At 21.5% G+C, this 15998-nt stretch overlaps 2 protein-coding genes across 6 annotated transcripts in view; one reads left to right on the top strand and one right to left on the bottom strand.

The window, feature by feature from the left end:
- LOC122508713 (adenosine receptor A1-like) overlaps positions 1–15998 on the bottom strand; it is a 131979-nt gene that overhangs the window by 113313 nt on the left and 2668 nt on the right. The window contains exon 1 of one of the 4 annotated variants that reach the window (XM_043622247.1): positions 15799–15827. The exons of the other annotated variants lie outside the window; for them this stretch is intronic. The gene's annotated coding sequence lies outside the window, so the exon portion shown is untranslated. Of the gene's footprint in view, positions 1–15798; positions 15828–15998 lie in introns of those variants that run through there. 4 annotated transcript variants of the gene reach the window in all.
- LOC122508757 overlaps positions 8618–15998 on the top strand; it is a 166151-nt gene continuing 158770 nt past the window's right edge. For both annotated transcript variants that reach the window (XR_006302265.1, XM_043622279.1), the window contains exon 1: positions 8618–9042. Coding sequence is in view for 1 of the 2 variants with exons in the window: in XM_043622279.1 (XP_043478214.1) it covers positions 8945–9042 (98 nt within the window). In the remaining variant the exon portion in view is untranslated. The remainder of the gene's footprint in view (positions 9043–15998) is intronic.

The raw sequence follows: 15998 nt of genomic DNA, 5'->3' as shown, positions 1-15998 counted from the left end.
ATCCAAATTCTAATAATATTTGCAATATTTTGAAACAATCAGTGCCGAACAATATAGAAGTAGGTTTAAAAATTCTGAATTTGGAAAATAAGATAAAAACTGAAATAAATAACATGAATAAAATAAATAAAATACATGAAATTTATTAGATAAACCAAATCGAATTTAGTACGATAAAAATTTGAATTTGAAAGTAAATTTTCATAACTTCAAAATAAAATTAATCGAAACTTGTATCGTTTTGCTAAATAAATATTTAAATAATTATTATAATTTATTTTTCCCAAGGAATTAAAATTTTAAATAATTTCAATGTAAAACCATTTTCATAAAAATTTATCTATTTCGAAAAATTACAATATTGTAATTGTTCCAAAATTCAATTAATTTTTTAAACAATTTTTCAACAAAATTATTCAATATTTTAATAATTTTTTAGGAAAATAATAAGAAAAATTAATTTTTTTGAAATTAGTATTGAATTCTTTTAAGAGAAAATTTCATCAAATATTTTTTTTAAATAATTCATTTGTTTCGAAAAAATTTATTAAACTTTTTAAAAATAAATGAATTCGTGTGAAGAATTTTATTATTTATAAAATAATAATTGAATTGTTTCAAAGATTTTAATAAACTTTTTGAAAATAATTGAATTCGTGCGAAAAATTTTATTTAAATTTGATTGAAAAATTGAATTTATGCAAAGAATTTTATTATTTATAAATATCATTGAATTCTTACGAAGAGATTTACTATTTTTGAAAATAATTGAATTGTTATAAAGAATTTTATCAAAATTTATCAAAATTTTTATTGAAAAATTTACAAATAAATGAATTCAGCTAAAAAAATGTATTATTTGTAGAAATAATCAAATTTCCATGAAGAAATTTATTAAAATTTATGAAATTAATTGAATTGTTTCGACGAATTTTATTATTTAGAAATAGAATTGAATTCTTTCAAAGTGGTTTCTAGTTTTGTTTAAAATAATTAAATTCTTTCGAGAAATTAAATTATTTATGAATATAATTGAATTTCTATGTGAAAAATTTTATTATTTTTGAAAATAATTGAAATTCTATATATAGTAATTTATTATTTGGAAAAATAATTGAATTTCAACGAAGAATTATATTATTTGTGAAAATAATTGAATAATTGCAACGAATTTGATTACGAAATTTTCAAATAAATGAATTCAGCCAAAAAAATTTATTATTTGTAGAAATAATCGAATTTCCATAAAAAAATTTATTAAAATTTGTGAAGTTAATTGAATTTTTTCGAAGAATTTTATTAAGCTTTTTGAAAACAATTATTAAATTCGTGCGAATAATGTTATTATTAAGAAATAGAATATTCAATTCTTTCGAAGAGATTTACTATTTTAGAAAATAATTGAATTCTTTCGAGAAATTAAATTATATATTAATATAATTTAATTTTTGTAAAGAATTTTATTAAAATTTTTGAAAATAATTGAATTTCGCTAAAAAATGTTATTATTTGTAAAAATAATTGAATTTCGCTAAAAAATGTTATTATTTGTAAAAATAATTGAATTTCCATGAAGAAATTTATTAAAATTTTTGAAAATAATTGAATTTCGCTAAAATATGTTATTATTTGTAAAAATAATTGAATTTCCATGAAGAAATTTATTAAAATTTTTGAAAATACATTAAGGAAACAATATAGATTTGAATTAAACGTAATTATCTTTGTTATACAGTGAAACAATAATTATTTTTTAATTAAACATAATAATTTTGATTCAATTCCTAATGACTTTGATTCAATAAAAATTGCATTTAATTACATTTTAAAATATGTTTAATTCAAACATATTTTTTTGGTTAGTTACATATTTTTGGATTAAAAAAAAATGTTTATCAAAGTAATTGGATTTGTTCGAAAAATTGAAACTATATTTAAAGATTCTGTTTGATTGTATAAAACGAAATTTTTTAATTGATTATTTTGGATAGAAGAAAGAATTGAATATTAATGCTTTGTAATAGTAATTAAAAATAAAATTTTTTTAATTGAATATTTCGGATAGAAGAAAGAATTGAATATCAATACTTTGTAATAGTAATTGATTCTATTTTCGTATTTGTACCCCAAAATTTTATGAACAAAACCTAAAATCTTTTACATTCGTAGTCACTTTTTTTGAAAGCACATCACACAAATATTATTATTATTATTATTTTCCTTATTAGTATAAATAGAGAGAAACAAGGGAATTTATTGAAAAAATAGAATTTAATATAAACACAGACACAGACGTAGAAAGAATCCAGAGTTGTTGAGATACGTTTACTGAAGCGTAATGGAGGAGAGGCAGAGAAAAAAGAGTAGTTCGTGATACGTTTCATAAAAATGCAGATTCGTTTTGTTTGCCGTTGAACTTGGCATATGTCGAGAGTATATACTTGTTTTTTCGAATCATCAGACCGAACTAATCCCTTCCAGAGTTTAACATCCTACATGCGCGAAACTACACTCTAACACACACATATAGATCGAAATCTAAAGTTCCAGATAATACTATATACTCTATATAACATGAACTATGAACGTTAGGTACGTATCTGGAATATTGAATTTGAATTCAGCATATTCACGTTCTGCATGAATGCAAATAAGAAATTGATCTTAATCTCCAATGAACGTGCGTCACATAAATTAATTATTCTTGTTGCACTGTGAGATTCAATTTCAAATCCGGTGTACAAATTTACTCTATACATGATGTTGCGAAGTAAAATTTTTTATTCGTTTTTTGTCTCAATATTTGATATCCTCAGAAAAACTATGTATTTTTAGGCTTGCACCTAGTAATCAGCGACTACTTAATTCTTTAAAATTTAATTTTGGTTTAAAACAAAAAAACATTTAATTTATTCAAAAGTTTAACTTTAAGTGCGGGTGTGAGTTTTAATTTTATAAATTATTTAATTCATTAAAAGAGTTTACGGAAAAGTCAGTTTTTTTTTTTAAAAAAAAGCTCCGTAAAGTCCGTAATTTGATAGAAAAAGGACTAAAAGTTCGTTAATTTTACGATATAATTTGGAGAATTTTAGAGAAATTACAAACAATTGCAGAAATTCAATAATTTTCAAAAGTCATAAAATTCTTCGCAAAAATTCAATTATGTTCAAAAATTTTTTTAAATTCTCCTAAAAAATTTCAATTATTTTTAGAAACAATAAAATTCTTCTCTGAAATTCAATTATTTTCAAAAATTTTAATAAAATTCTTGACAAAATTTCAATTATTTTCAAAAATTATGTCATCAATTTAATGATTTTCAATATCTACTATTTTAATCAAATTTTCCAAAAGAATTCAATTATTTAAAAAAATTGTAATAAAATTCTACGAAAAACTTTAATTATTTTCATAAAATAATAAAAATTTCAAAGGTATACAATTATATAGATACAAATTGTTTATAAATTTCTTCTAAATAATTCAATTATTTTTATAATAATGAGAAAATTTTTACATGAATTCAATTATTTTTGTGAATACAATGCTCTTTAGGAATTCAATTATTATTTTCATAAATAATAAAACTCAATGGTGAATTTCAATTATTTTTAGAAATAATAACATTTTTCTCCGAAATTCAATTATTTTCAAAAATTTTAATAAAATTCTTGACAAAATTTCAATTATTTTCAAAAATTTTCATCAATTTAATGATTTTCAATGTATCTACTATTTTAATCATATTTTCCAAAAGAATTCAAGTATTGAAAAAAAATTTAATAAAATTCTACGAAAACCTTTAATTATTTTTATAAAATAATAAAAATTTGACAGGAATTCAATTATAAACAAATTGTTTATAAATTTCTTCTAAATATAATTCAATTATTTTTATAAATAATAAAACTCAATGCTAAATTTCAATTATTTTTAATTAGTACAATTTTAATGGAATTCCTTGAAAAGTGTAATGATTCTTAAAACTTTTATTAAAATTCGTCGAAAGAATTCAATTATTTGAAAATTTGTTTATAAAATTCTTTATGAGAATTGAATTTTAAGAAACATTCAATTATTCAATAAATTATTTATTTTTGTATTTAAGTAATTAAATTTTAGTTGAATTTTCTAATAAAAATTTATTAAAAAATGAATTTCACTTAAAATTTTAGATTATAATTGAATATTAAATGCTTGAATTTTCAGAAATAATTGAATTTTAAAAAGGTTTCATATTAAAATCTTTGAAAATTTATTGATAAAATTCTTTATGAGAATTCAATTATTTAATAAATAATTTTTTTATTTAAATAATTGAATAGTAGAATTTTCTAATAAAAATTGATTTAAGAATGAATTTCACTTAAAATTTTAGATTAAAATTGAATTTTAAAAGGGTTTCATATCAAAATCTTTGAAAATTTTAATTTTTCATATTTTTAAGTTTTAATTAACAATTCTGTAGAAGAATTAATTTTTTTAAAAAATTTTATTTCAAACTTACTTGAAATTATTTTTTTGAAGTTTTTATTTTCTCATATAAATTTAATTGAAGAATTTTCGAATAATCGAAATTTTGTAAAATTGAATTTTAAACAAATGAATTTGAAAATTCTTAAAGAACTTTTTCAAAAATTATTAGAGAAAAATGGATTTATAGAAGAATTTTAGTTAAAAACACTAAAAAAAATTTAATTTTGGTGAAATTGCAAATTTTTGCAGAAATTCAATTATTTTCAAGAAAAATAAAATTCTTTACAGAAATTTAATTATGTTCAAAAATAATAAAATTCTTTTTAGAAATTATTATTCTTAAAAATTTTACTAAATTTTGTCAAAATAATTCAATTATTTAAAAATTTGCTGATAACATTCTTTATGAGAATTCAATTTTAAGAAACATTCAATTATTCGATAAATTATTTATTTATGTATTTAAATAATTGAATTCTAGTAGAATTTTCTAATAAAAATTGATTTAAAAATGAATTTCAGTTAAAATTGTAGACAATAATTAAATATTAAAAGCAATATAGCGTGAATTTTTAGAAATAATTTTGAATTTTGAAATTAATTTTCATGAAAAAGTTTAATTGCAGTTTTTTTTGAAATTATTTAAAGTATTTATTTTCTAATATATATTTAATTGAAGAATTTACGAATATTTGAAATTTTGTAAAATTGAATAATGTAAATAAATGGATTTGATAATTGTCAAAGAAGTTTTTCGAAAATTATTAAAAATAATTGATTTAAAGAAGAATTTTAGTAAAAAATTCTTAAAAATAGTTTTTGAATTAAAATGATGAAAATAATTTTGAAGAAATACAATATTTTTATATAAAATAATGATTTTATCACTGAGTCATCTTTAATTATTATAAAACACGAAGAAATCGATCACTCCGAGTCTTTGACTCGATTTCTTCGTGTTTTATAGTTATGAAAAAATTTAATTTATAGTTTTAATTAAATTGTTCTTTTATTTGACTCGGACTAGTTACATTTTAGTTTGTAATTAGTCCCTAATTTTTCATTTTTGGTCCGTAAAGTTCGTATTTTTAAATACTTTCACTGGTTCGAGCCCTACAATGCTATTTGCAAAGGCATAAACTAAACTTTGTGAAATTTTCTACGATTAGGCTTTCAAGACTAAGACGAAAGAAAAAGAGAGAAAGAGAATATGCCCAGCATAAAATATGATCCCTTTCTCCTGGCTTAAATTTTGTTTACCATAGGAAACACAATACAGTTGGTATTGTATTGTAGTATGATATAATGACCGATTTCAGAGAGAAGAGCAAAAAAAAGAAAAAGAGGATGAATAAGAAGGAAACAAACAATTTGTTATGAAGCACCAGAAAAGAAATGCGATAACCCGTTTTATATATTTATATGCAACGAGACCAGTCTTGTTCTAAATATATAATTATCTCTCCCTTTCTCTCTGTCTCATGAAAAATGAAAAGAAAAATTATAACACTACATCTTTTTTCGGATTAAATAATTTTTAAGAAAGGAATAAACATATATCTTTTTCTTTAGTCCTCTAAAAAGCTTATCGCGAAGATTTAATAAACGCGCACACCAAAAAACCTGCTTCTGTTACGAAATTCTCTTAATCAGAAGCCATTATTTTATTAAATGCGAAGTATATTTTTAAAGTGGAGGAACAAATTATTGTACGCGTTAGATAAATTCTTGGTGATAATTTCAATCCAATAATGGTGGGTGTAATAAAATTGAACTTAATTATTTTGAACTGGTTTTGGAAAACGAAATTTAAATTCACGGCAGATTGTTATTTCTTTGGTTACAATTTAGAAAATTTTAATATAACATAATATTAATTATCATAATAGTACCTAACTATTATTATTATTATTATTATCAATTAACAAAAATTTATCAACATTATTATTACTATAATTATAATAATAATAATTATTAGTTTATTTATAATCTACATTAATAATCGTTGTATCTGTCTCTTTAAATGTTTTGGATTTTAAAATTAAAGTTTTGAAAATCATTAAATTCTTGTAATAATAATTGCAAGAATCGCCGATTAATTTGACACTAATTAAATTCCTTCGATGAATTTTCATGAAACATTTAAAAATAATTCAATTCTTTCGAGAAAGGAGAAACTGAATTAAAATTGAATTCTCGTAAAAACATTTTATTATTTAATGAAAATAATCGAATTGTTTTGGAGAATTAGTTTTACATTTTATTAAACATTGAATTCCTGCAAAAATTTTTTATAATTTTTGAAAATAATTGAATTCCTGCGAAAAATTTTATTATTTATAAAAATAATTGAAATCATGCAAGGAATTTACAAAAAAAATTTTAAATAATTGAATTCCGCTAAAAAATCATAAACTCAATATTATAAAAAGAATTGAATTCTTTCGATGAATTTTCATGAAACATTCAAAAATAATTCAATTCTTTCGAGAAACTGCATTAAAAATTAAAATTCAATTGAAAATAATTGAATTCTTATAAAAACATTTTATTATTTAATGAAAATAATCGAATTGTTTTGGAGAATTAGTTTTACATTTTAAAACATTGAATTCCTGCAAAAAAATTTTTATAATTTTTAAAAATAATTAAATTCCTGCGAAAAATTATATTATTTATGAAATTAATTGAAATCATGCAAGGAATTTACAAAAAAAATTTCAAATAATTGAATTCCGCTAAAAAAATCATAAATCTTAAATTTGTAAAAAGAATTGAATTCTTTCGGTGAATTTTTTTTTTTTGAAACGTTTAAAAAAAATTGAATTCTTTCGAGAAATTGTTTTAAAAATAATTGAATTCTCGCAAAAAAATTTATTATTTATGAAAATAATTGAATTGTTTTGGAGAATTTTCCTTACATGTTATTGAAAATTGAATTTCTGCAAATAATTGCATTATTTTTAAAAAGAATTGAATTCTTATAAAGAATTTTATCAGAAATTTTTGAAAATAATTAAATTTCTGCGAAAAATTGTATTATTTGTAAAAATAATTGAATTCCTGTTAAGAATTGAAATTATTTAGAAATTTAGAAATTTAGAATTCCGCTATGATCCTAAAGTTCTGAACGTTCAAATGAACGAAATTTATTTATTTTCTTCTTTAATTTAAATATTTATTACAATAATTTTTTGTCGATATAAAATAAATGAATTATAAAGTTTCTAAGTGTAAAATTTAAGTTTTTAATTTTTATTGCAAACAATAAATTATAAAAACATTTTTAATAAAAAGTGTTTCGTTCATTTGAACGTTCAAAACTTGTAGATCATATTCCGCTAAAAAAATCATAAATTCTAAATTTATAAAAAGAATTGAATTATTTCGAGGAATTTGTTTTTTTTTTGAAACGTTTAAAATAAATTAATTCTTTCGAGAAATTGTATCACAATTGAATTAAAAATAATTGAATTCTGGTAAATACAGTTTATTATTTATGAAAAAATAATCGAATTGTTTTGGAAAATTAGTTTTACATTTTATTAAAGATTGATTTCCTGCAAAATTTTTTTTTTAATTTTTGAAAATAATTGAATTTCTGAGAAAAACTTTATTATTTATAAAAATAATTGAAATCATGCAAGAAATTTATAAAAAAAAATTTCAAATAATTGAATGTCGCTAAAAAAATCATAAATTCTAAATTTATAAAAAGAATTGTATTCTTTCGATAAATTTTTTTTTGAAACGTTTAAAAATAATTGAATTCTTTCGAGAAATTGTATTAAAAATAATTGAATTCTCGCAAAAAAATTGTATTATTTATGAAAATAATTGAATTGTTTTGAGAATTTTCCTTACATGTTATTGAAAATTGAATTTCTGCAATGAATTGCATTATTTTTAAAAATAATTGAATTCTTATACAGAATTTTATGAGAGCTTTTGAAAATAATTAAATTTCTGCTAAAAATTTTATTATTAATAAAAATAATTTAATTCCCGTAAAGAATTGAAATTATTTAGAAATTTTAAGTTTACTTTTAAAAATAAAAAATTTTACACACAATATAATCAGAAATTGAATACCGTTGGCTAGCCTTTAATAATTTTCAACTTGAGAATCGAGATGAGAAGACAATGTGCGCGGTTATTGATGGATTTTAATTTTCTTTTTTTTTCTTCTCTTATAAACTTTATCGATGCAAAAGTTGGTAATTTCATATATGTACGCAGTACAACTTCATCTTTGATACTTACGCTATTTAACGGAGGATAAAAAATATTCAACATCCTTTAATTATTGTGATAGAATCTATTAAACATTTTTTTCCGACGTAAACTATATTCAAAAGTTGATGTATTATTAAAAAGAAGAAAAAATTGAAGAAAAAAAAATGTTTTTCTCTTATATTATGCTCATCTTAACAATTTGGTGCAACTCATTTAATATAATTGTATTTTAATGAACGTAATCTTATTATCCATGCTTATATATATATGTGTGTGTGTATGGATTATTACTTCACGAGAAAATATATACTTTATATCGTATTCTCCGAGGTAAGTTAATTTAAATTCAAAATATGTTCATTTTTTTTCTTTTTTCTTAAATTCAATGAAGTTTGAAACCCCTTTGAAGATTCGATCTAAATTCTTTTTTTTTTTGCTTTATCGAGCGAGGTGATGGAAGAAAATTGAATTTTTAATTCAGAAGTATTATGATTTAATTTTTTAACAAGTTTTTTTTCTGTATTTTTTCATATTGTTTGGAGTAGGGCGAAAATTGTACTTATTTTTTTTTTGCAAAATTTGTTAAATTATTATTTTCATTTCTACATCAATTTTTTATTTTATTTCTTTTTATTTTTCATTTTATTTATTCTTGTTTCATTTTTCATTGTATTTCTTTTTATTTTACCTATTTTTTGTCTTTTTTGTACTGTTTTACATTTTTATATTTATTCTCTCTCTCTCTCTCTCTCTCTCTCTCTCTCTCTCTCTCTCTCTCTCTCTCTCTCTCTCTCTCTCTCTCTCTCTCTCTCTCCGGTAGCCTTTTTTTATTTTTAATTTAATTTCTTTTTATTTTGTTATTTTTCAACTTTATTTCTTTTTATTTTACTTACTTTTTTTTACTCTACTTTTTTATATTTATTTTCTCTCTCTCTCTCTCTCCCCAGGAGCCTTGTCGAGAGTTAAATCTCGACACGGAAAAAGAGAAAAAATGGTATATAAAACGCTTTTTTTTAATTAAATTCACACATTTGTGAATTTTAATCATATAATTAGAACGTAAAAACGACAATTAAATTCACAGCGTAAAGAGAAGAGAGAAAAAAGGGCTTCTTCTGTAACGGGTGGAAAGTTAAATATAATTTAAATTCTACAAATTAAAATTTTCCGCTCTTGGAAGTTTGCCCGAGTTCACAGGCAATTCTTTATTAACAAATAACTTCACTTTTGCAAAAATTTCTTTCCTTTTTCCTCCCCTTTCTTTCTTTTTTCTTTCAGAGGAAAAAGTACTGTAAAAAAAAGAAAAGATTGAGTAAAACGAATAAGAAATTCTTAAGTATATTTGCCCTCGGTAATGACAATAACTATATATTCTTATATCTATTCTTTGCAATATTTCGTAATGCTCACCAACAGAAAACTGTTAGGTAACTATAATGTTAGCGATATCAAAGTTGCGGATGCTTCAAAAATTGCATTTGCATGTCGAAGGGTAATATCGCCTCTAAGAAGAGAAAAAGAAAGAGAAAAAAGAAGAGAGAGAAAGAGAGTTGAAAAATAAAATTCACAAACACAAGCGCAGGGTAAACTGTGTTCGAAAATGCTTATAATGTATTTCCTTCTCCACTTATATCTAAGGAAGATGTGCATCTATACACAATTGAAGGTTATTATTGCATTCGAAAGACGGGAAATATAAGCCTAAATGCACGCGCATGCAGGAAAGGCGCTTGGTAAAACTCATTAACATAATCAAGAAAGCGAGACGATTTTTTGTCAATGAAATTATTTTTACTATGTATATATATATTTGAGTGAAACAGTTATTTCGAGATCGAAAGATTATAAGAAATTACGGGAATTTTACTATATTTCCAAATATATTGTCTTTTCTCTATTTTATATTATGTACGCGAGTTATTTTCCCACAGATCTTATCGAAAAACTTCCTGATTCTAAAATGTAAACAAAACTTGAATACAAATAATTTTCCATCTTTTTTTTATTGCGGAATAAATTTTCATTTACTATCTTATCTAAATTTAAATTAGTGGAAAAGTTTACTTATTTAAATTAGTGATTGAATTTTTGCTTTTAAATTAGTAAAATTTACTAATGAATTAGTAAATTTTACTAATGAATTAATAAAATTATTAATTATTGGTAAAATTTACTAATTCAAAATCAAAAAGTTAGTTTAAATAGTAAATTTTACGGATAACCCAATTTTACTGATAAATTAGTATAGAGATCATTATTTATTAGTAAAATTTGCTAATTTGAAAACAAAAAGTTAGTCTATTTTGTGAATTTTACTAATAAAAAAAAATTAGTAGATATTACTATTTAATAGTAAAATTTACTAATTCAAAACTCAATGGCAAGTTTAATTATTAAAATTTGCTAATTCAACAGTAAAAAATTAGTTCAATTAGTAAATTTTGCTAATAAATTAGTAGATATTACTATTTATTAGTAAAATTTTCCAATTCAAAACTAAAAGGTTAGTTTTAAGTACTCTCAAAATTTGAATTAGTAAAAATGTTTACTAATTCGATTTATTAACTGACTTTCTGCTTTTGAAAGAGTGAATTTTACTAATAAATCAGTAGAAATTTATTTAGAATAGAAAATAAATAGAATATAAAATATAAAAAAATAAAGTTGAAACAATATTAGATCAATTTTCTAATTTAAAAGCAAAAAGTGAGTTTAATTAGTAAATTTTCCAAATAAATTAATAGCAATTGCTATTTTTTTTTGAAAAATGTACTAAATTGATTTAGAATAGAAAATAAATAGAATATAAAATATAAAAAAATAAAGTTGAAAAAATATTAGATCAATTTTCTAATTTAAAAGCAAAAAGTGAGTTTAATTAGTAAATTTTCCAAATAAATTAATAGCAATTGCTATTTTTTTTTGAAAAATGTACTAAATTGATTTAGAATAGAAAATAAATAGAATATAAAATATAAAAAAATAAAGTTGAAAAATATGAGATCAATTTTCTAATTTAAAAGCAAAAATTGAGTTTAATTTGTAAAGTTTACTAATAAATTAGTAGAAATGACTATTTCTTTGTTTTTACTAATTTAAAAGCAAAGAGTCAGTCACTAATTTAAGTTAATAAAGTTATTTACTAATTCAAATTTAGAGAATAGTAAAATTCACTAATTTAAAAGCAAAAAGTTTGTTTAATTAGTAAAACATACTAATAAATTAGTAGAAATTTATTTAGAATAGAAAATAAATTGAATATAAAATATAAAAAAAATAAAGTAGAAAAAATATTAGACCAATTTTTTAATTTAAAAGCAAAAAGTGAGCTTAATTAGTAAATTTTTCAAATAAATTAATAGCAATTGCGATTTTTTTTTAAAAATGTACTAATTCGAAAGCAAAAAGTTAGTTTAATTAGTGAAGCTTACTAATAAATTAGTAAAAAGAATATCAAATAGAAAAAAAATACAAATAATATATTAGTTCAATTTTCTAATTCAAAAGCAGAAAGTTAATTGAATTAATAAATTATTAGAAATTAATATTTATTAGCTAAATTTATTAATTGAAAAGCAAAAATTCAGTCTAATTATTGATAAAATTTACTAATTCAATTGCAAAAAGTTAGATTAATCAGTAAAATTTACTAATTCAAAAGCAAAAAATTAGTTAAATTAGTAAAGTTTACTATTGCAGAAGCAAAAAGTTAGTTTAATTATTATCAAATATTACCGATAACCCAATCTTACTAATAAATTAGTAGAAATTATTATTTATTAAAAAATTTACTAATTCAAAAGCAAAAAGTTAGATTAGTAAAAATTACTATTTTAGAAGCATAAATTTAGTTTAATTAGTAAATATTACTAATAAATTAGTAGAAATTATTATTTATTAGTAATATTCACTAATTTAAATGCAAAAAGTTAGTTTAATTAGTAAATCTTACAAATAAATTAATAGAAATTATTATTAATTAGTAAAATTTACAAATTCAGAATCAAAAAATTATATTAGTTAAAATTAATAAATTATTATTTATTAGTAAAATTTATTAATTCAAATGCAAAAAGTTAGTTTAATTAGTAAGTTTTACTAATAAATTAGTAGGAATTATTATTTATTAATAAAATTTACGCATTCAGAAAAAAAAGATTAGTAAAATTTACTAGTTCAAATGCAAAAAGTTAGTTAAATTAGTAAATCTTACTAATAAATTAATAGAAATTTCTATTCATTACTAAAATTTACTAATTCAGAAGCAAAAAGTTAGTATATAATTAGTGAAATTTATTAATTCAAAATTTCAAATGAAAATTTTTGTTAACAGTTTGTGTTCGAATTTTGATAAATCTTCAATGAAGAAAATTCTTGCACAATATGGTGTAACAATTTTCTTTCTTCATTTCCACTAAAATTGAGTTTTATTAGCTATTTTTTTTTCGGAAAAATGAAGAGTAACAAAGAATTTTTTTTTTTTTAAAGCTTTTATGAAAGCTGATGTGTTGAAGAGTATTGATTATATAGAGAGACGTCGAAAGGGTTGGACACTTCGCTCATTCCATTCTTTCGTTGAATCTTCTCTTTTATTGGCCCTTCACATATTGTTATATGTACATTTTAATTTTATATCAAGTTATACATCATACATTAAATTATAATCTGAGGTGTAATTTTCGAAAATTTACACCAACAAAAGAGCCGTTACAAATTATCACACTCGAGAAAGTTATATGTTTATTATTCTCATTAAAATGCACTCGAATTATATACAACGTGTGCATATCTTCTATCACAAAGTATGTATGTAGATCAAAGATCATAATTAATGAGAGACTTCTGCTCGATATAGTGTATAGTAACAAAAAAGGAAGAATTATTAAAAAAAATAAAAATGTACTTCCTCTTTATGAAGATTAATTTTGATTTTTCCGGTTGTAAAATTACTATTACTTTTAACTAATACTTCTACTGACATGTCAGTACTTTTTACTTCTACTACCACTAGTACTAGTACTACTATCACTACTAGTTTTTATCGCTAATTACCACTTTTGAGTACTAATTACTACTTTTTACTTTTTTACTTCTTTACTTTTCATTATTTTTTTAATAATATATTCCTGAAGTTAGCGTCGAAAACTATATTATTTGAACTTTTTAAAATTAAAAATGGCACTTCTTTTACCTCTTTTATTTCCCTAGGGAGTTAAAAATTTTTCCAAAGTACATTTTTAGCTTAAAACCTTGGAAAAAATAATTGTATAGTTGATGTTAGGTTGATGTACTGTTATTTTATTACAGTTTTATTTTAGTTTTATTATAGTTTTATTTTAGTTTTATTTTAGTAAATAACTATAAAAGGAAAATCAATGCAAGAAAGGAGGGTCCGAATTTCCCCTATGAGTATAGTTTAAAAATTTCGGATAAGAGAAAAAGAAAGGATAACTGGAGGCAATTGCGCCGCGGTCTTTGACCGCGTAATATTATTCTACCATACATGGCGGCTTAAAAACGTGGGAGAGGTGGTTTCCCATTTCACAGTGCGGTTTATTTACAAATCAAGGGTGAAAAAAAAGAATGGCTTAAGGTTTGAACCAATCTTGGAGTAGCCATGCTCCCAAGATCGGATCAATGTTATCTCCCCTTTTTTGGTATAGAAAGTGTGAAGATCAATATTAAACTATGTCAATTTTTACCAAGAATACAATTAATTTAGCTAATTTGGATTTCGCATCAATCTAATTGTCGGTTAAGGATTTAATCATTGATTAACTTTTAATCGGAGTTGGTGAAACCGGCCTTAATAGTAATAATAAAAGTATAAAAAAGTAAAGAGATAAAAAAAAATAATAAAATAATAAACTTAATAACTAAAAATTACTGAATAACTTCCATTCTAAATCCACTGGTAAATAACGTAAAACTGACGCCATTGGCATTGTTGTATGGCGTCAGAGCAACAGCTGAACGTCACAGCGCATCCTCGTAGCCATTTTGAAATTTTTAAACACGTAGGTAGTATTTTCTTTTCATGCAATTATTCACTATTAGTTAGATTAAATTCTGTTATTTCAATATTCAGACTTGTTCGATTTACTTTCATAACCGAAATCAGTTAGTGACAGACAAATTGCAACCAATTTCTAATATTGCTTTTTTTAGTAAAACAAACACTTTGTGTGTATTGCTTTTCTTCAAATAAAGGAAGCATATTACCTGTTGCATTTCTTTTATGAAGGAAAGTCATGTTCTTTTTTAATGTATTTCTACTGGAATTGCTATTGTTTAAATGAGGTAAGCATTAAATGTTGCTTTTCGTGCTGGAAAATTGTTATTTTTTGTTCTTACCGCAAATGTTGTTGTTCTTTTTGTCAAAATTGGTTTTATTCTCATACTAGTTTTTTTTTATTCTTCTAATAGTTCTTTTTACCAAAGATGCTTTTATTCAAAATGTTGTTCTTATTAAGATGTTATTCTTATTAAAAATGTTGTTCTTATTAAAAATGTTGTTCTTATTAAAAATGTTGTTCTTATTCAAGATGTTATGCTTCTAAAAAATATGGTTATACTATTGTTGAAAATATTGTTGTGCTTGTAGAAAATGTTGCTCTACTTATGAAAAATGTTGTTTTTGCCTAAAATATTATTGTTCTCGTCCAAAAAAGTTGTTGTACTTGTAGAAAATATTATTGTATTTAACAAAAATATTGTTTCTCCAGTAAAATATTGTTGTATTTATCGAAAATGTTGTTGTAGTTGTAGAAAATATTGTTGTATTTATCGAAAATGTTGTTGTAGTTGTAGAAAATATTGTTGTATTTGTCGAAAATGTTGTTGAACTTGTAGAAAATATTGTAGTACTTGTCGAAAATGTTGTTCTACTTGTAAATATTATTATACTTGCAGAAAATGTTGTTGTACTTGTCAATATTATTGTAACTTGCAGAAAATGTACTTTTTAAAAATATTCTCATACTTGCACAGTACGTTATTCTTACAGATGTTTACATTTAAATTTATAGATTTACAAAAAGTATAATTTTTCAAAACGATATTATTACAAAATCTGTTGTTACTCACGTCTGGACTCATGTAGAAGAGAAGTTTTTTCATTCATCCATCATATTATCACCATGTCCATCAAAGAATCATAATATTCTTTTAATAATGTCATCAAATCTTTAATGTCATCAAATCTTTAATAATTTCATCATGTCCTTAATAATGTCATCATGTTTTTCATAATATCATCACTATATCTTTACTAATATCATCATGTT

Source organism: Leptopilina heterotoma, unplaced genomic scaffold (assembly GCF_015476425.1).
Source record: "Leptopilina heterotoma isolate Lh14 unplaced genomic scaffold, ASM1547642v1 Lhet_114, whole genome shotgun sequence".
Classification (NCBI taxonomy): domain Eukaryota; kingdom Metazoa; phylum Arthropoda; class Insecta; order Hymenoptera; family Figitidae; genus Leptopilina; species Leptopilina heterotoma.
The sequence above is the reverse complement of the archived record's forward strand: the minus strand, read 5'-3'. Positions and strand labels throughout refer to the sequence as shown.